Source organism: Terrapene carolina, unplaced genomic scaffold (assembly GCF_002925995.2).
Source record: "Terrapene carolina triunguis isolate 2854851 unplaced genomic scaffold, T_m_triunguis-2.0 Scaffold51, whole genome shotgun sequence".
NCBI classification, from domain to species: Eukaryota; Metazoa; Chordata; order Testudines; family Emydidae; genus Terrapene; species Terrapene triunguis.
This window is the reverse complement of record NW_020664402.1, coordinates 2,332,010-2,350,887: the sequence shown is the minus strand read 5'-3', so window position 1 is coordinate 2,350,887 and position 18,878 is coordinate 2,332,010. Positions and strand designations below refer to the sequence as shown.

Here is an 18,878-nt window from a genome sequence, read left to right as displayed (position 1 = left end):
TAGTTCCCATTGGCTTGGAGGAGGGGAGGATCCCTAGTTCCCATTGGTTCAGGGGAGGGGGAGGATCCCTAGTGCCCATTGGCTTGGAGGAGGGGAGGATCCCTAGTTCCCATTGGCTCAGGGGAGGGGGAGGATCCCTAGTTCCCATTGGCTCAGGGGAGGGGAGGATCCCTAGTTCCCATTGGCTCGGGGGAGGGGAGGGGAGGATCCCTAGTTCCCGTTGGCGAGGGGTGGGGGGGAGATCAAGGTCCCACTGGCACGGGGGCAGTAGGTTCTGTGGTCTGGGTCTCCGCGCGTGGGGTACCTCTCGCCTGTTGCCCCTGAAGGCCGACAGCTTCTTGCCATAGTCCTTCTCCTGCAGGGCTTTCAGCCGCTTGGCCTCATCGCGTAGCCTGGTGGTGAACTCGTGCTCCTGGCGCTCCCGGGCCTGCCGATGGTGCCGCTCCAGGCTCTCCACCTCATGGTCATAATACTGCTTCTTACTCTGTGCGTGTGCAGAGCAGGGAGCTTACATGCGTGTTCCTCCCACTCACCGAATCAAATAATATCGGGGGACACAAGAGGGGCCGAGCCCCAGACAGCGTCGGCCTCTCTGAACTGCAGGGATTGCAGTTCCTAGGCAAGCGCCTGGCTCCACACCTCTGGGCTCCTGCCGCACTGGGTGTCCCTCGAGGCGCTGGGAAGTGCAGCCACCCAACACGGGGGACACGAGCCAGTGCACGTCTCCAGCGGGATGCTGAGCTCTGTGCAGAGCACAGGCCCTGCGCCGGGAGCTCGGGAAGGGCGGATGTGGGCAGAGCCCACTGAAAATGATGGTTTATTTGTCTCACCACAGTGCCTAGGAGCCCCAGTCCTGGCTGCTTACAGCCACAGAACACGGGACGTGACCTAGGAAGTGTCTGGAGATGTGGAAACAAGCCCCCAATCAGTGACAGCATGTGAACAAACAACAGACAGCACCAGCCACGGCTCACATTCTCAGACGTGGCCACTGATTTGTGTGCCCAGCTTGGGACACTGCTGGGATCCTGATTTGCAGGTGGGCTGAGTGCCTGCAGCGCCAAAGGACTTCAGTGACCCTCAGCCCTTCTGGAAATCAGATTCAGGGCATCTCAAGCCAGACACCGAGAAATGAAGGCCCCTCCAACCCCGGACGGCTTTGAAAGCTGGGGCCTAGGCCTCAGGCAGCTGTCACGAAGCATGTCTAGGGTGATCATACGTCCCGTTTTGGCCAGGACAGTCCCTTTTTTAAGCCCTGTGCTGGCCAGCCCGACGTTTGTGGCAAAAGGGGGCATTTGTCACGTTTGCTCTTGCCAACTGGATCAAACAAGAGCAAACAGGACAAATACCCACCTTCATCAAAAAAGTGGGGTGCAGAGGAAGGGTGATGCCAGCCCCGCACAGCGGGAAGGCAGAGCTCAGGTGGGGGACAAGCAGGGCTCGAGTGAGCAGTGCAGGGAAGGGGGGCAGGGCTCGGGCCAGGGACTCAGGTGAGCAGCGACACCAGCCCCGCATGGGGAGGGAGGCTTGGGTGAGCAGCTCAGGCTAGCCCTGCACCAGGGGGAGGGGACCTTGGGCTAGCCCCATGCACTGTCCTGTTTTCCCTTTAGGAAATATGGTCACCCTAAGCATGTCCCATCTGGAGCGGTGCTGGATTGGGAGCTGGGAATAGGAGGGATTGAGACCTGTGATGATTTTCAGTTCATAGAATTGTAGACTATCAGGGTTGGAAGGGACCTCAGGAGGTCATCTAGTCCCAACCCCTGCTCAAAGCAGGACCAATCCCCAGACGGATTTTGCCCCAGATCCCTAAATGGCCCCCTCAAGAATTGAACTCTCAACCCTGGGTTTAGCAGGCCAATGCTCAAACCACTGCGCTATCCCTCCCCCAAGTGCCCCAAGCTCCCCAAGTTCTGAACGGCATACGACTACGCCATGGAGATGAGAGCAGTCGCACCCTGCCCCAGGGGCCGTGGGCCTGTCCAGCCTGGCAGCGCCACTCGCAGGGCCCGGCTGACAGCCGCTAAGATGGTTACCGTCATTTCCTGCTCAATGTGGCGGAACATCTGCTCCCGCTGCTGATGGAGCTTCTGCTCCAGCTGGCTCTGGGCTCGCTGCTCTTCCTTCTGGAGAAGGCGGAGTTCATGCAGCTCCTGGCGCCTGGCGACCGGGAGACAGACCCCCAGACAGGGCAATGGTGGGGAGATGCATTGGCAAGCAATAAGCAACCTCCTGAAACTTCAGCCATTTTCAGAACCAAACTCGACCCCAAACGGTTTTTTATTTGTCTCCTGAGGTGAGACTGGCCCAGCTCTGGCTCTAGCCACACTGACAATTTCACAGGGAAGCCTGCTCTTGAGTTTTACCACAAGTTTGCAAACTCCACTGACTTCAATGGAGTGGCGCCACTAGAGAATCTAGCCCTGTGCAGATATAGAAATCCCCTATGTTTGGACGGTTTCCTGCCTCTTCCCACTGGAGCCGCAGATTGGCAGGGCAGCTGCCACCCTGAGTGTAAATGTGGCTATAGAAAAAGGTTTGAAACCTTTAGGCCAAATTCATTCCTGGAGTAACACCAGCGTCCTCAGTAACTGGGATGCAATAACTGCGAACATGCATGGGGATTAGAAACGTTCCTGCACACACTCTCCTTTACTTAAGATGAGCTACTGCCCACAACAACAATGTCCAACATTTGTACAGAGACGTCCCTCCCAGACCCAACGCGCGCTGTCTGCAGGCAGCCTCCCACATGCCAGCACACACTGTCTGCAGACATCCCTCTGAGACCACACACCAGCACACACTGTTGCCAGATGGGGGCGCTCTAAAACAGAAGGTGACTTGCTCAGCCAGTCAGTGGCAGAGCTGTGAGCAGAATCTAACCCTCCCCTCTCATGCTCTAACCCCCGTGCTTCTCACCCTGCCAGGTGATGTTCCCTTTTCTGCATCATGACTTTCCCTTCCCATCTCCTATTTAACAATATGGGAAGGGCAGGATGCTCTCAGCCCTCACCCTGAGAGCCCCTGCTGTCATCATTCGGCTATATCCCCTCCCAGTCGGCCAAGTGCCCCTTACCGAGCCGAGCGCATCTTCTCGCCCTTTGTATCCACCTCACTGATGGTCTTTGAGGTTGTCACGCTGACCTCCTTCCCATCCACAACAAACTTCCTGGTTTTCTTCACTGTTCTTCTTAGGGAGACAGCCTCCTGAGACCAGAAACAGGGGGTTATGTTCACAACAAGCCTAGAATCCACTCATTCAAAGAGACAAACCCAACAAAACAGCTGATGTGGAGGCAGCTTGAACCTCCACCACATAATTCCACTTGCTTATGTATCACTCAGACCAGGGAGATGCTCTGTTCTTACTCAGGGGAACTCCCAGCGAAGCCAAATCACAGCCTGAGCAAGGACTGAGTAAAAACTCAGATTCATAGACTTTAAGGCCAGAAGGGGCCATCGTGATCATCTAGTCTAGTCTGACCTCCTGCACGTCACAGGCCACAGAACCTCGCCCGCCCACCCCTGTAATAGACCCCTCACCTCTGGCTGAGTTACTGACGTCCTCAAATCACACTTTACAGGCTTCAAGGTACAGAGAATTCACCATTTACACTAGTTTAAACCTGCAAGTGACCAGTGCTCCACGCTGCAGAGGAAGGTGAAAAAACTCCAGGGTCTCTGCCAATCTGACTTGAAGGAAAATTCCTTACTGACCCCAAATATTGCGACCAGTTAGACCCTGAACATGTGGGCAAGATCAACCCAGCAGATACCTGGAAAAGAATTCTCTGTAGTAACTCAGAGCCTCCTCATTTAGTGTCCCATCTCCAGCCTTTGGAGATATTTGCTGCTAAATGTTGCAGATTGGCTACATGCCATTGTAGGCAGTAACACCATCCCATCCCCTCCATACACTTATCAAGCTCAGTCTTGAAGCCAGTTAGGTTTTTTGCCCCGCACTGCTCCCCAGAACTGCTGTTCCAGAACTTCACTCCTCTGATGGTTAGAAACCTTCATCTAATTTCAAGCCTAAACTTGTTGATGGCCACTTTATAGCCATTTGTTCTTGTGCCAACATTGGCCCTTAACTTAAATAACACCTCTCCCGCACTGGTATTTATCCCTCGGATGTATTTATCCCTCAGCCTACATTTGGTTAGGCTGAACAAACCAAGCTCTTTGAGTCCCCTCTCATAAGATAGGTTTTTCGTTCCTCAGATCATCCTAGTAGCCCTTCTCTGTACCTGTTCCAGTTTGAATTCATCTTTCTTAAACATGGGAGACCAGAATTGCACACGATATTCCAGATGAGGTCTCACCAGTGCCTTGTATAACAGTACTAACACTTCCCTGTCTCTACAGGAAATACCTCACCTGATGCAACCTAGGATTGAATTAGTCTCTCTCATAACCACATCACATTGGCGACTCATAGTCATCCTGTGATCGACCAATAGGCCCAGGTCTTTCTCTTCTGTCACTTCCAACTGATACGTCCCCAGTTTATAGCAAAAATTCTTGTTGTTAGTCCCTAAGTGCATGGCCCTTTCACTGTGCACTATTAAATTTCATCCATTTCTATTACGTCAGTTTTCTTGATCATCCAGATCTTCTTGTATGATATTCCGGTCCTCTTCTGGATTGGCAATACCTCCCAACTTTGTGTCAGCCACAAATTTTATTAGCACACTCCCACTTTTTGTGCTAAATTCATGAATGAAAATGTTAAATAAGATTGGCCTCAAGACCAATCCCTGAGGAACCTCCCTCAAGCCTGACAGTTCACCTTTCAGCATGACCCACTGTAGTCTCCCCTTTAAACAGTTCCTTACCCACCTTTCAGCTCTTGTATTAATCCCCATCTTCTCCAATTTAACTAATAATTTCCCATGTGGAACTGTATCACATGCCTTACTGAAATCCAGACAGATTAGATCTACTGCATTTCCTTTGGCTAAAAAATCAGTTACTATCTCAAAAGAAGGAGATCAGGTTGGTCTGGAACTCTCTACCTTTTGTAAAACCATGTTGTATTTTATCCCAATTACCATTTACCCTTGTGTCCTTAACTACTTGCTTTCTCTTTCAAAATTTGTTCTAAGACCTTGCAGGCAACTGAGGTCAAACTAACAGGTTTATAGTTTTCTGGAATACTTTCCCCCCCTTTCTTAAAAATAGGCACTATATTAGCCATTCTCCAGTCATAGAGTACGACCTCCCGAGTCTACAGGTTCATTAAAAATCCTTGCTATTGGGCTTGCAATTTCATGTGCTGGTTCCTTTAATATTCTTGGATGGAGATTATCCGGGACCCCCAATTTGATCCTGTTAAGCTGTTTGAGTTTGACTTCTACCTTGCATGTGGTAATTTCTACTTCCATATCCTCATTTCCATTAGCTACCCTGCCACTACCCCTAAGATCCTCATTATCCTTATTAAAAACTGAGGCAAAGTATTTGTGTAGGTCTTGTGTCCCGGCCTAGATTATCTTTAATCTCCACCCCATCCTCAGTGCTTAGCGGTCCCACTTCTTCTTTCCTTGTTTTCTTTTTATTTATATGGCTATAGAACCTTTCACTATTGGTTTTAATTCCCTTTGCTAGGTCCAACTCTGCTTGGCTCTTGGCAGTTCTCACTTCACCCCTACAGTTTCTGACCTCTGAGCGGTAGCTTTCCTTGCTGATCCATCCTTTCTTCCATTCCTTGTAGGCTCTCTGCTTTCTCTCAATCGCCTGTTTGAGATGCTTGTTCAGCCAGCTTGGTCTGTAACCCTTCGCTGCGAATTGTTTCCCCTTGCTTGGGATGCAGGCTTCAGATAGCTTCTGCAACTTGGACTTAAAGTAATTCCACGCCTCCTCCACATTCAGATCCTTGAGTTCTTCAGTCCAGCCCGCTTCTCTAACTAATTCCCTTCATGTTTTCAAATTTGCCCTTTGGAAATCAAGGCCCCTAGTTGCAGATCGATTTGTGTTTATCCTGCCATTTAGTTTAAACTGAATTTGCTCATGATCACTCTAACCAAGGTTGTCCCCTACAACCAACTCTTCAGTGAGGTCCTCACTACTCACCAATATCAAATTTAAAATGGCATCGCCTCTTGTAGGTTCGGTGATTATTGGGTGAAGAATCTGTCAGCTGTCACATCCAGGAAAACCTAGGCCCTACTGTTATTAGCAGCACTTCTCCTCCAATCTATATCTGGGAAGTTAAAGTCTCCCATAATCACACAATTCCCAGTAGTATGTATTTCATTAAAAATAAAAGCGATTTCTATCCATATCCAGATTGGATCCTGGCAGTCTGTAGCATACCCCAAGCATTATCCCAGTGGAGCCTCTGGTACCTCTTTTCCCCAAAGTGTTTTTACCTAAACAGATTCTGTTTTATCCATTTCATCACTTCTAATTTCTTTATAGTCTACCTTGTCATTAATATACAATGCTACTCCACCGCCTCTACCTTTATTTCTGTCTTTCCTGAATAGCAGGTACCCTTCAATACCTGTGCTCCACTCATGACTACTATCCCACCATGTTTCTGTTATCCCGCTCACGTCTGGTTTAATCTTCCTGCACCAGTAGCTCGACTTCCTCCATTTTGTTACACAGGCTCCTTGCATTGGTGTACAGTTATCTGAGTTGTTTCTGCTCAGCTTCGTCCAAATTCCTCACCAGATCATCGCCAATATCACCTACCAGATTTAGTGCCATTGATATCAACACTGTCTTTCCTCTTGATGTCCACTCTCTTGCCCTCTGTTGTTCCTTTCTCCATTGCTGTATCCTCTTACTTGATTTTCCTCCCGCTCAATATTAGAATCAGGTGTTGAGATTACATGAGCATCTCCCAACCATCTCCCCCAAATTCCTAGTTTAAAGCTCTTTTAATCAGTTGTGTCAACCTCCATCCCAGAAGTCTATTTTCCTCCCTACTCAGGTGGAGTCCATCCCAGGAGAACAGTCCTCTGTCAGTGAATGCCTCCCAGCAGTCAAACATCCCAAAGCCCTCCAGATGTCTGAGCATCTGTTGATCAACATCTTGTCTCACCTTCACTCTCCTCTTCTGGGGACAGGTACAATCCCACTGAAGATCACCTAAGCCTCCATTTCCTTAAGTGTCTGTGTCATTTGTTCCCACATGAAGGACAGTCAGTGGATTCTTTCCTGTTCACATTAGGATCCTCTTTGGCCTCAGGTCCACATCCTGTATCTTAGCTCCTGTCAGACAGTGCACCCTTCTGTTCTCTGGATCAACTCTGGTGACAGGCCTGTCTGTTCTTCTTAGTAGGGAGTCCCCAATTGAATAGACCTTCCTCTTCCTGGTGTTGGTGAGATTCTCCAGCCTTCTGTTCTTTCAGGCTGCCTTTTGTCCTTTGTTCTCACTTGCAATGTTCTGCAAATCATCCTCTGTTCTCCTGGGGCTCAGAAATCCAGCTATCTCCATTGACTTTTCCCCTCTTCTTGTAAGACTAGCTGCTCTTCTCTTCTTCCTGGCCCTCTCACCCTCTCTGCCATGCCCCTTCACTTTCCAACTCAGCAAACCTCTTCCTCAGCTCTATTTCTCCTTCACTCACCAGTTGTTTCCTCGGCTTGTTCTCATAGTCACATGCTTCCACTGGCCCTTTTACCCTCACAGTTCTCCAGTCCAGCTTGCATCTCCAAGTCTTGAGTTTTCCCTTCAGCCTCCTTCCTCTTGCCTTCCCTTCTTCATCCATTCAAATCCCCTTTGAAAATTCAACCATAGTTTCTACCTGCATCTCCAAACCTTGGATCTTCTCTTCCATCCCATCTATCAGCAGCACTTCACACAAACAAAGCTCTTTTCTGGTACCTGCTCCAGGATAATGTACATCCCGCAGCTTCCCCATCCAGTCATCTTCATTGTCTCTTCCATTTCTTGGGTCACTACTACTGCTGCCTCTGTAGCTGTGATAGCCTCCGCTCCTACTCCTGCTCTGTAAGGACGTCAGGGTTTGGCCCTCCGGAAGGTTTGCCTATTCACTCTGAATAGGACCAAGCATGAAAGCAAGGAGCAACGAATTGTAGCGGGGAGATCAGTTAAAGTGTCTGGTTGGCAAACAGAGCAATCGGCACGTGTGTGGATGTTGCTGACTATTTTCAGAAGGGCCTAGAAAATGGGCATCAGGACAGGACCTCTGCCCAGAAAGGGTGGAACTGACATCTTCTGGCACAGGAAAAGGGAACCTGGACCAAACCTTAGTGAGACTATCCTGCTCTGAGCAGGCCTTGTTCCTCACAGCTGGCACGGGGTGAGGAACAGCTGTATATTAACAGCTACCATGACAAACCACCAGTGCAGAGCCTGGCACCAGAGACCCCAACACACCAGTTCCCTGGATAATGTATTTGCATAATTGTCATTTTCTTATGGACCAGATCTGGAGGGCCTCACTCCAACTGGGTCACTGGTCACTGGGCTAATTCCCCAAGTCCATGCTCAGCCCTTGCTCAGGCAAAGCCCCAAGTGAAGCCAACCACAGATGCTGGAACAGATCCTCAGCCGGTGTAAATTGTCCTTGGCCCTTCATCGCACGACAGCAGCTGAGGATCTGTCCCACAGAGCACAGACAGAGAAAAAGGCGGCAGGATTCGGTGCTAGCAGTTTAATCTGTTTCTGCTTGAAACAGTCTGTGGTTTCTCTGGTTTGTTACATTCTCCAGACAAAGTAGCAGTTAACCATGAATGTGAGACAAACCATACAGCACTATGCTCCTGGTCCATTCTGCACTGCCTGCCTGCACCAGCCGCACGGCCCATCCATAAAGCATGGATTGTATACAGCCTCGGGGCTCAAAATGGAGTTGGCGCTCCTCAGAGTTGTCAGGGGGAGAGCCGGGAAAGATGAAGTCCTGTTTGTAGGCCTGGCAACAAAAGTATCTTCCCCTTTCCCCATGGCTCTGCCTCAGCCCTGATCTAAAGGGACCTCCCTCCAGGATTCAGTCAGATCAGTTATTCTCCATTCCAGGGAGCCGGTCTGTGTGGGGCCAGGTGGGTAGGAGGGTTTTTTAGGTATGGCTACAGGACTAAGAGCCTCCCAGCCAGGCCCAGAGAAAGCCCTAGAGACGAAAGGCCCCACGCCCCAGACCCTGGCATCTCACCCCCCATTCAAAGCATTCTAGTCTCACGTGTCGTGCCAGCCTACCTGTGTGATGTCTTGCGCGCAGCGTGGGGTCTGCAGCCTTGCCGAAGGAAAGTGGTGGTCTGTGTCAGACTCTGTATTGCCTGGTGAAGTCGGCGTCTCTTCTTGATTGTGTATTAAACCATCGTTTAAGGTCGAATCTCCCTCACCACTGGGATCTTTTCCATCTCTCATTGCTCCTCCATTAGCTGCCTGTTTCAGGGAGGCGGGGCATCCCAGGGGTGCCTCAGCAAAGCTCACGCTCTTCCTTACCTTTGGGTGCCCAATAGGTTCCCCCTGGGGCTCTAGCCCTGCTCCGTTCCCCAGGGGGGCACTTCTCTCTTCTCTTCCAGTTCCATCCCGCAAGGCCCCTTCTGGACACAGAACAGCCTCTGCCAGACCTTCTCTGGGTGGGTGTCTCTCTTCCTTCTCTGTTTCTCTACCATTTCCATCTCCCCTAGCTTCATGGTCTTTGTCCTCAACAACATTTAACGGGTCACCCCTAGGGCTGTCTGCAGTGTCTTCCACTTTCTCCCCTGTGTGTGCCTGAGCTGGCACTAGGTTCTCCTTGGGGGAGGTATCCACCACTGGGTTTTGATCCTCTAAATTCAAATGACCGAGTGTTATATTTTCTATGCTGCCTTCCTGGGCTTCCTCTCTTGCTGGTACCAGTATCTCCGGACTGGATGTGTCCACCACTGAATTTTGGTCTCCCTTTAAATGCTCCTCTACAATCTTGTTTACAATATCTCCTTCTGACTCCTCATGCGCTGGCTCCATGATCTCCTTGGGGGAGGTGTCCACCCCTGAATGTTGATCTTCATTTAAATGACCCCTTATATTGTTGTCTATAGTTTCTTCCTCATTCTTCCCTGTTTCCTCGTTGGCTGGAACCACTGTCTCCTTAGCAGAGCTAGCGACCGCTGTATTGTTCTCTCCATTCTCAGTCACTGCAATCTCTCCCATACAACACAGCTCTTCTAGGGTTGCTGATCCCACCTTTGTGTTTTCATCTGCGTTCTCCATGTCTCCTTCTGCTTCATTCTTCGCTGAGAAGGTTTCTGCCTGCTGCCAATTCTCACCACTCTGCTCTAATTCCTTGGGGAGTCTTTCATTCCCAGTTTCACAGTGTGTCTGCTCTGCTAGCTCCCCAGAAGTCTCTGGGCTTCCACCTTCTTGTGCTTCTGCTGCATTTGAGTAATTTTCAGTCTGTAATCTAACCCCTCTCACTTCCTTATCTAGACACACTCCAGCACCTTTGGGCTGGAGCTGTCTCAAGGATTCTTTGATGCTCAGAACTTTAGTACTAGTCTGACAAAGGTCTAGAGCTGCTAATAGTCGTGTACCCTCGCTCACATCCAGGTTTGCAAGAGGGCTGCTCACAGATGCACAATCCAGGTAATGTTTCTTGGCTAGACTTCGTATTTCCTCTGTCCTTTCACCCTGAATCCTCCATTTCCTGGAACTGGAGGGAGGAGTCTCATCCACGGTCTGCCCTTCTCCCATCCCAGCTGAGCCTTCAGACAAGTCCCACTTAGTTGCTCCTGTGCATTCCTGCAGAGCCAATAAATTACTGGTAGAATCGCTATTTGATAGGTTTTCCATGTTACTCACTGAGAGCAAAGTGGGGCATGTCTGGGTTCTGTCCTCCAGGCCCACAGCTGCCTGTTGACTTTCTGCTTCTGTGGAGGGAACTCTGTCTGTTATGTTTGAGTCAGGGAGTTCAAAATCTGCCTGAGTTTCTTCCAATACAGGCTTGGCCTGATCATCAGCAGTTTCTACTTCTTCTGTTTCCACCTCTTGCCCTTCCGTTGGATCTTTAGATGGTGCTAAATGATTTGGCCCAGTACAAAGTTCTCTTGCTTGGGCTGGGCTCTCTAGAGGGCTGGTCTCCTTTTCATGGTTCCCTTTAAAGTCGTTCTCTGCTTCTGGTTCGAGTGCTGCTGCTCGGAAGGGATCTGGCGCTGTCTCCTCCAGCGTGCCTGGCAGCCCCACACATGACTGAGGCTCAGGACATGAAGGTAACTGCTCCTCGCCCTGATCTTTCCCACTGGCTGTTTGCGTCACTGGCTCTCCATTGATCCCACCTTGTTCCCTGGCATTTTCTTGTGACTTCAATCCACCAAAGAACGACTTGCGTCTCATCAGCTTCAGGACGTCGGAGGGCCTCCGGGAGGGGAGCCTCATGGAGCCGCGCAGCTCCCGGGAAGCCGCAAACATGGGCGCGGACTTTCGCCTCATTTGTTTCAGGAAGTCGGATGTTTTTTTTGCCCTCATCTGGGGACCATAGGGGACGGAGTCCCCCTGGACACTGGTGTTGACCCCAGGTCCTTGGAGCTCAGGCTGGCCAGCAGGGAGAGGGCTCCCCGTCTGATTCTTTGGCGACCCCGTTTGCTCTTCCCGTTTGCTCTCCTCTGCTGGCAGGACAGGCTGGCTGGCTGGCTGAGCCATCATGTCCATCTCCCTGCCCGCTCCTGATTGCACTTCCCTCCCGTCCAGGCTCTGACTGGGCTGGGGCGGTGTTTCCTGCTCGTGGTGGCTGCTGGTGGAGGCCTTGTAGAAGGAGCCTTTGTGGTCATGGTGTGGCTGTTGGATCAAGAGGAGGAGAAAGGTTTAGCGATAGCTGCAGCCTCTTGTCGAACACCCAAATCTAAACGGCGACCTTATGAAACCCACCCTTGTCTAACCCGGAGGAGCCCTGGGGGCAGATCCCCAGCTGGTGCCAATGAAATCAATGGAGCTGTTCCAGCTGACACCACCAAGGACCTGGCTCAGAGCGTCACCTGATCCAGAATGGCCAGGCAGGGAGGCAGGAAACGCCTGAGCACTGTCCATGCAGCGCAGCCTATGGAACGTTCCCCCTGCTGAAGCAGATAACAGTCAAGCACAGGGAGAGCTGAGGCCCAACCCCCCGCCTGCTTTCGCCCCCCCCCGCATACCCAATCCTGCCCACTCCCACTCCCAGCACGCCCGGTCCTGCCCACTCTCCCCCACAGCACGCCCGGTCCTGGCCACTGTCCCCCTCAGCACGCCAGGCCCCGCCCACTCTCCCCCCTCAGCATATCCGTTCCCACCCACCATCGCCCCCTCCAGCATGCCAGGTCCCGCCCACTCTCCCCCCTCAGCATGCCTGGCCCCACCCACCGTCGCCCCTCCAGCATGCCTGGCCCCACCCCCGCTATTGCCCCCCCCAGCATGCCTGGCCCCACCCACCATCGCCCCCCCAACATGCCTGGCCCCACCCACCATTACCCCCCCAGCATGCCTGGCCCCGCCCCCACTTCAATGTCACGCCAGGCCCAGCAGGGGTTGTTTGAGGGGCAGGCGGCCTCATGCCCCAGGCCACATGTTCCCCTTCCTGCGCGGCCCCCCTCGGGGGAGCCAGCCTGGCCTCTAGGAAACGACAATGAGCTTTGGTTGCTGCTTACTGATGAGACATGTCCTTCCTCCTCCTCCTCCTCTTCCACCTCTTCCATCACCTCTGCCCTGGCCTCTGCGATCAGCTCCCGCAGGGGCCGCTTCTCCGTCACCTCTGCCACGAAGGGGTGCTGAGGGGAAGCAAGGGACCCGTAAGGTGCAGATCTCCACAGAGACAGTCTCTGGGTGCCAGGCTGGGGGGCCGGCGCCCAGCCGTCCTGCCTGCACCTCTCGGTGGGAGCTCCGCACGTGCAGGCGGGAACCTGAGTTTCGCTGCTGAGGGAAGTGAGGGGTTCTGGGGCACAAGAGCGCACAAGGTAACACGGGAAAGTCCCCTCCCCTGCCCCCCCCCCCAGTCCCTGTCCCTGCCCCTGCCCGGTGAGGACGTGGCCGCGGGGGGATGTCCCACCTGCAGGAGCTGGCTGGCTGACCACCGGACCTCTGGATTCCTCTCCAGCGATTTTCTCAGAAAGTCTTTAAACTCCTCAGACCTGCAGGACACAGCGATGGATTGAAGAGGCGAAAACTCCTCCGTGCTGCTCAGCCCCTGAGCTCTGCTTCTAGCTCTGTGCTCCCGGCCCAGGACCCCCCTTTAAGCCTAGACAGGTGGTGGGTAGAAGGCCCAGCTTGTGGCTAAGAAGTGGCCCGGAAGCTGGAACTCCTAGGGTCTAGTCCCAGCTCTGCCACTGATTCACTGCATGACCTTGGCCACATCCCTTGCACTTGTTTTGGCTCTATGCCCCAGCAATGCTGTACCAAGCCCCAGGCTGTGGTTTGCCATACTTCTGCTCCCTGGAGCTATGGGTTCAAAGCTCCAGACGGGGGGCTCAGCCATTTGTCCTTCCCAGGTGGACAGCTGGATCCCCTGCTATTTAAGGGCCTTGTGAACGGAGCCCTGACTGTTGTGAATGGACAGCAAAAGCCTCCAGGCATTTTTAGTAAGAGTCAAGGTTCACGCCAGTATTGGTGGTCAACCTTTTCCTTCGTCCCACTTGCATGCTGGTGCCCACCCAGAGGTGCTGCATGTCTATGCAGTTTGGGAATCGCTGGAGGTGAGCACCCTTGTAAATCACTGTCGTGACCCTGGAGGTGGGTTCCCAGCACTACATGTGTCGGGGTTCCTTGGTCAATGTACTCACCATCTCTTGGGACAGCGCAAGGTGGGTGGCTGGGACTTGGAGATTTTCAGCAGCACTCTCATGGGGTTCAGCTCGTGGTAGGGGGGCTCCATCTCGGCCATCTCGATCAGGGTGATCCCCAGGGACCAGATGTCAGCCTTGTAGTTATAGGGGTTCTCCTTTGAGGTCTCACACTGCACCACTTCTGGAGCCATCCTGCGCCCAGGGAGAGAGATGAGCTCACAATGACCTCTGCCCTGGTGCACATGTGGGTTTCCCCATCAGCATCTCCCTGAGCATTTGCTGTCACCAGCCCCATTAGAGCAGCAAACAACGAGAATGTCAGACTGTCTTGAGAGTGGCACAGAAATGAGGATGTGTTCTGCATGGATCCCACCCAGCCCTGCCCAGCTAGGGGACAGTACCTGTGCCATGAGTGGGTGCCAGGGGTCTGTCTCCTAAAGTGAGGAGAGTGAGGACAGGGGCATCTGCCAAGGTGAGGTGGTTCCTTGCGGGGTGCCCCATTTCCGTGCTCAGGGCCACAAGCCATGCTCGTTCTGAGCTCACCCCAAGGCTGCAGATGCTATCCCAATCTCTTCGGGCAGCCAGAATTCACCACATCCTGCACCTGCCAGAGCTGGTCAATTTATTATGGGGGGAAAATCGCTGTTTCTGTTTTGTCAACATTGCCCGTGAAACTTTTCACATTTTTCAAGGAAAAGCCAGACTCAGAAACAGACAAAAATTGTTTTCTGAAAACCAGTTAAAGTTTTTTTAAAAAGCGTTTTTCAAAATTAACAAGCAAGTTTTTACCGAAAGCCAACAATTGTTACCAAAATGTTTTCAGCTGCTGATTTTTCATCCAGAACCCTTTTTTCTGCTACATTTTCCTTTTCAACAAAAAGCCACTTTTTGCTGAAATTATGTCAATGGAAACCAGTGTCCCCTCTTTCAAGTCCCTGGAGCTCAGCCTACAGCCGGAGGGACAGAACAGAACATTTCCGATCTGCCACCGTGTCCACAGGCTCCAAAGGCCAGTAGAAAACAACTTTGTTCCCAAGTCCATTACCCACAATGCCCTGCTGTTCCCAGGCAGTGCCTGCACATACCAATATGGTGTCCCAAGGAAGGATGCCCGTCGCTGCAGGGTTTGGGCGTTTTTGGCAGAGACTCCAAAATCAGCTACGTCATAAAGAGAAGACAAGACGATCAATGACTAAGCGTGGGCAGTTTTACTGTCTCCAGGGCCGAACTCTCTGTGGGCGTAACTCCATAACACAGGGGCATGGCACGACTCTGCTGACTTCAGTCACTTCACTGCTGCCGGTGGAGTTACGTCAGCCGAGCATGCGGCCCAGCAAGAGTGTGACCCTGTGTTCGCGCACACTCCTGCTACAGCCACTCTGGGAATACGGTGCACCTGGCTGGCTGTGTCCTATATCGCCTGCTGATAATTCAGTGGAATGCGTCATACAGTAGAACCCGAAGGCTCTTAACTTCTTCTAGTTACACTAAGGCCTTGTCTACCCTAGAGAGGAGCCTCTACCAGGAAAGCTACGCTGGCAACCCCTCTGTGCCAGCAAGAGTCCTTTTGCTGGCATAGCTTATACCAGTTCCCCAAAGGAAATAGGCTATGCCAGCTGGCAAAAGGACAGTTTTGCCAGCATAACTGTGTCTACATTGGGGCTTTTGCTGGCACAGCTATGTTGGTTGGGAGTGGATTTTTTCACACTCCTAACCGATACAGCTCCTTTGGCAAAACTATTGAGGGCAATCAGGCCTAATTTTCTGTCTCTCCCCCACCCCAGCACCACGCTTACAAAGCAACATGTACAGGCAGAGATGGTCAGCAGCAATTGGGTTCCTGCCCAGAGCTGTGTCTAGATTCCCCTCATCGCCTATGAAGATCTCCTCCCTCCTGAATATTTGGGCTGTGCTATTAAACCAGCCTTGCAAACCTCCTTACAGTGGACACAGAATCCACTCCCCTCTTCCCCCCTCCCCTTGGGCTGCTGCTCATAATGACCAGGTTAATAGCTGAAACACCAATGGCTGATGGAGGAGGAGGAACCATTGTACTGGGGTCCTGAGCTCAGGGGGCACCCCAAAACATTTGTAATGTCTGTGTAAATGAAGTGAAATGGGCGAGGCTGGGGCAGCAAACGTAATGGGCCAGGACCCCACTTTTCTCTCGATGGGCCAGAACACCTGCCAAAAAGTTCCAGAGTGGAAGAGCGCAGGCTGCATCACACACCCCAATGGGTTTACACCAAACACAAGTTAAGGCTGACCAACCTCATGCACTTACTGTGAGGAGAACAGGAACTGAACCTATTGCCTGTATATTTCAGAAGCACTGGGGAAAGATGGCGCAGGCAGCTCCCTGCACTCCAGCCAGTCACCCTCCTAGAGCAGGATACTCGGGTGTTGTACTGCTACTGAACACGACACACCCCACGCTCAGCCCGCCCACGTCTCTTCCCCACAGTCTCACCCAGCTTGACATCTCCTTCCAAGGTCAGCAAGACATTCCCAGCCTTCAGATCCCTGTGGATGATCTTGCAGCTGTGGAGATACTGCAGGGCCAGCAGGATCTGCTTACAGGCCACTTGGATCTGCTCCTCCGTCAGACCCTTCTCCAACTCTGCAATCAGAGACACCCCTGGGGAGTCAGTGTAGTAGCTAAAGCCCCACAGTGCTCTGGGCATGGGGCACGGCGGGAGACACAGAGACAGGTTCAGGTCTGGGGTTACAGTTGGCCCAATTAGTACAGGCACTAAGGTAGTACCTCACCAGGGATGGGGACTTCAGCTGGGATCAGGGCCCCATTCTACGGGCACTGCACAGCCACAGAGCCAAAGCCAGGCCCTGCCCCAAAGAACCTGCGCTCTCAATAGACAGCCAGACACGGGGGAGGGGGGCGGGGGAGGGAGGGGAACTGAGGCACAACGCAACTCGCCCAAGGTCACAGTGAGCCTGCAGCAAGACAGGAATTTCAGCCATAGAGCCCATGTGGCTGTCCCAGCCTTAACCACAAGCCCTTCTTGTCTCTGTGCCTTAGTTGCCAATCTGTCAAATGGGAAGGGTGCTCCAGGGCTGTTGTGAGATGTTGTAAGAAGCAGGAAGATTGGGGGTGAAAAGAGCTCTAATTAGTGCCAAGCACACTTGCATTTTCGCCCTGGCTGGGGTTTCGTGACACAAATCCTAGGAGTCAATGGCTGGGGATGAATATGACACTGGAGGGGGAAAGGGAATTTAGGGGCTTGTCTATACAAACATTGAGTTGGCGGCAAGCTGGGGTGTAAATCTGCCCTCTGCTGGCCTGCCATGTACTACGTGTCTGTGTGGACCCTGCTGCCATGCCCTAGAAGTTCCCTACAGCCCCTTGAGAGGGCCTGGAGCACTGGGCCTGGGACAAGAGCTGAGGCCGGAACCAGAGGCTGTGAACCAAAGTCAGGCCATGGATTAAACCAGATGCTCTCAAGTTCCCTGTCGAGGACATGAACTTGGCACAGTTGTTGCTAGTGTCCTAGAGATTTACGTCAATATAGCCCAGCTAGTGCAGATACAGCCCCATCTAGTACAAGCTTAGGTGGTTTGACAAAACAATGGGTAGGGCTGTTTTGTCCAAGATACCAGGAACAATGCTCCCCCTCTCACTGTCCTCTCCCTCCTTTGCCCCTTCGCCCCCCTAGCCATGCTGCTCCGCCATATCCCCCTCGGCGGGGCGCATCCTGCCCCCAGCGCCATGCGGAGAACCAGCCCCTGGTCGGAGCGCTCAGCTCACCAGCAGCCTGGCCGGCAGGCTCCGTCCTTCCCCCACTGCCTCTGGCTGGGCTGGCGCCTTGGGAAATCCCACGACCCTCTGGCCCGGGGCGCTAGCCAGGAAGAGCCGAGCCCTGTACGTGCCAAAGCCCCGCACAGCGCTGGCATGGGGAAGCCTCCTCGCCCCGCAGCTAAGCTGTGGAGTGGCGGGAGGGGGAGAGGGGGGAGAAGCGATTTCCAGCCTGTTCACGCCCTGTACCTGCAGGCTCCACAGCAGCCCCCAGGGCAGGGGCTTAGATCCCTCTTTCCCCCCAACCCAGGTCCTGCTCCCAGGGACCACGGGGCTGCTGCGTCCCCCAGGCACCCTCCCCTGCTGAGCCACCTCTCTGGCTGGGTTCGCTGAAGCCTCTGCAGTCTGGTCCCCTGGGCCCTGGTGCACAATGCAGCCTTAGGGCTTAACCCATTCCTGCCCATGCTGTAGCCAGGGGGGACAGGTGGCAGCTGGGTTATGTTGGTGGCTAGCAGCAGCCTGGAGGTGTTAGCTGCCTTTTGACACTGTGCGGACAGGAAGGGACAAGCAGCTTCCAGCCACAGGGGAGCTGGGGGCGGAGGAAGAGATGAGCTCTGCAAAGACACAGGCCAGGTCATGCCTCCCCACCCCCTCCCCAGTGACTGGAAGCAGCTCCAGTCCCTTCCCTCCCGCACAGTGCCGAAAGGCTGCTGTTGGCCACGTTCTGGTGTGAACTCTGGCATAAATCGGGTGGGGGGGGCATGTGATCCTGCATCCCCCCCAGGTACCGGGAGAGGCGAGTCCATCCCGGGGGTCCAGCCAGGAATGGAGGGTGGAGAGTGCCAGGGAGGGTCGGGTCGGTCAGTCACCCCCCCCTTGTGTGAGAGAGGTGTACAGGTGTGTGTGTGTGTCACCTCTACCCGCGTGTGTGTGGAGGGGGGATGGGAGGCTGTCATCCCTCCCTGTGTGAACCCTAAAGCCTTAAAGATAAGAAGGTAAATAAAAAGAATCCAGCTACGCGGTATTTCTTTTTAACGCAGGCTCAATCAACTCGACGTTAATTTGTCCTGCATAATTCTGAGTGATTGCCGTTGAACTCGCTTGAATACGAGTAATTTTCCCAGGTGTTTCGTATTCAGCATAGGGAAATACGGTCACCCTCTACTTACCCAGGATTGCTGCATCCACTGCTCCTCCTGGGCAAAACTCAATCAGGATCTGAGGAGAGAGCAGAGTGTCAGAGCAGAGAGCCACATTAACAGCACAGCTTCCAGTCTCAGCATGCCAGGGGTGGGGCGGGCAGCGTCAGCAGAGGGCGCTGGCTTGTATACTTCACCCAGGGGGAGTCCCTGTTCTTCCCACCCAGAGAGCTTCACCTACCTGCTAGTCTCTCCTTCATCGCCATCACAGCCTCAACCATTCC

The 18,878-nt window shown here is 53.0% G+C and overlaps 1 protein-coding gene across 1 annotated transcript in view; it reads right to left on the bottom strand.

Annotated features, from left to right (window-relative positions):
• Nucleotides 1–18,878, bottom strand: part of LOC113407691 (serine/threonine-protein kinase 10-like) — a 42,719-nt gene that overhangs the window by 12,260 nt on the left and 11,581 nt on the right. The window contains exons 3-12 of the mRNA XM_029912646.1: nt 18,625–18,673; nt 16,175–16,324; nt 14,790–14,862; nt 13,702–13,896; nt 12,972–13,053; nt 12,574–12,693; nt 9,419–11,731; nt 3,080–3,210; nt 2,037–2,160; nt 305–484 (exon numbers count right to left, since the gene is read on the bottom strand). Of these exons, the coding sequence (XP_029768506.1) occupies nt 305–484; nt 2,037–2,160; nt 3,080–3,210; nt 9,419–11,731; nt 12,574–12,693; nt 12,972–13,053; nt 13,702–13,896; nt 14,790–14,862; nt 16,175–16,324; nt 18,625–18,673 (3,417 nt within the window). The remainder of the gene's footprint in view (nt 1–304; nt 485–2,036; nt 2,161–3,079; nt 3,211–9,418; nt 11,732–12,573; nt 12,694–12,971; nt 13,054–13,701; nt 13,897–14,789; nt 14,863–16,174; nt 16,325–18,624; nt 18,674–18,878) is intronic.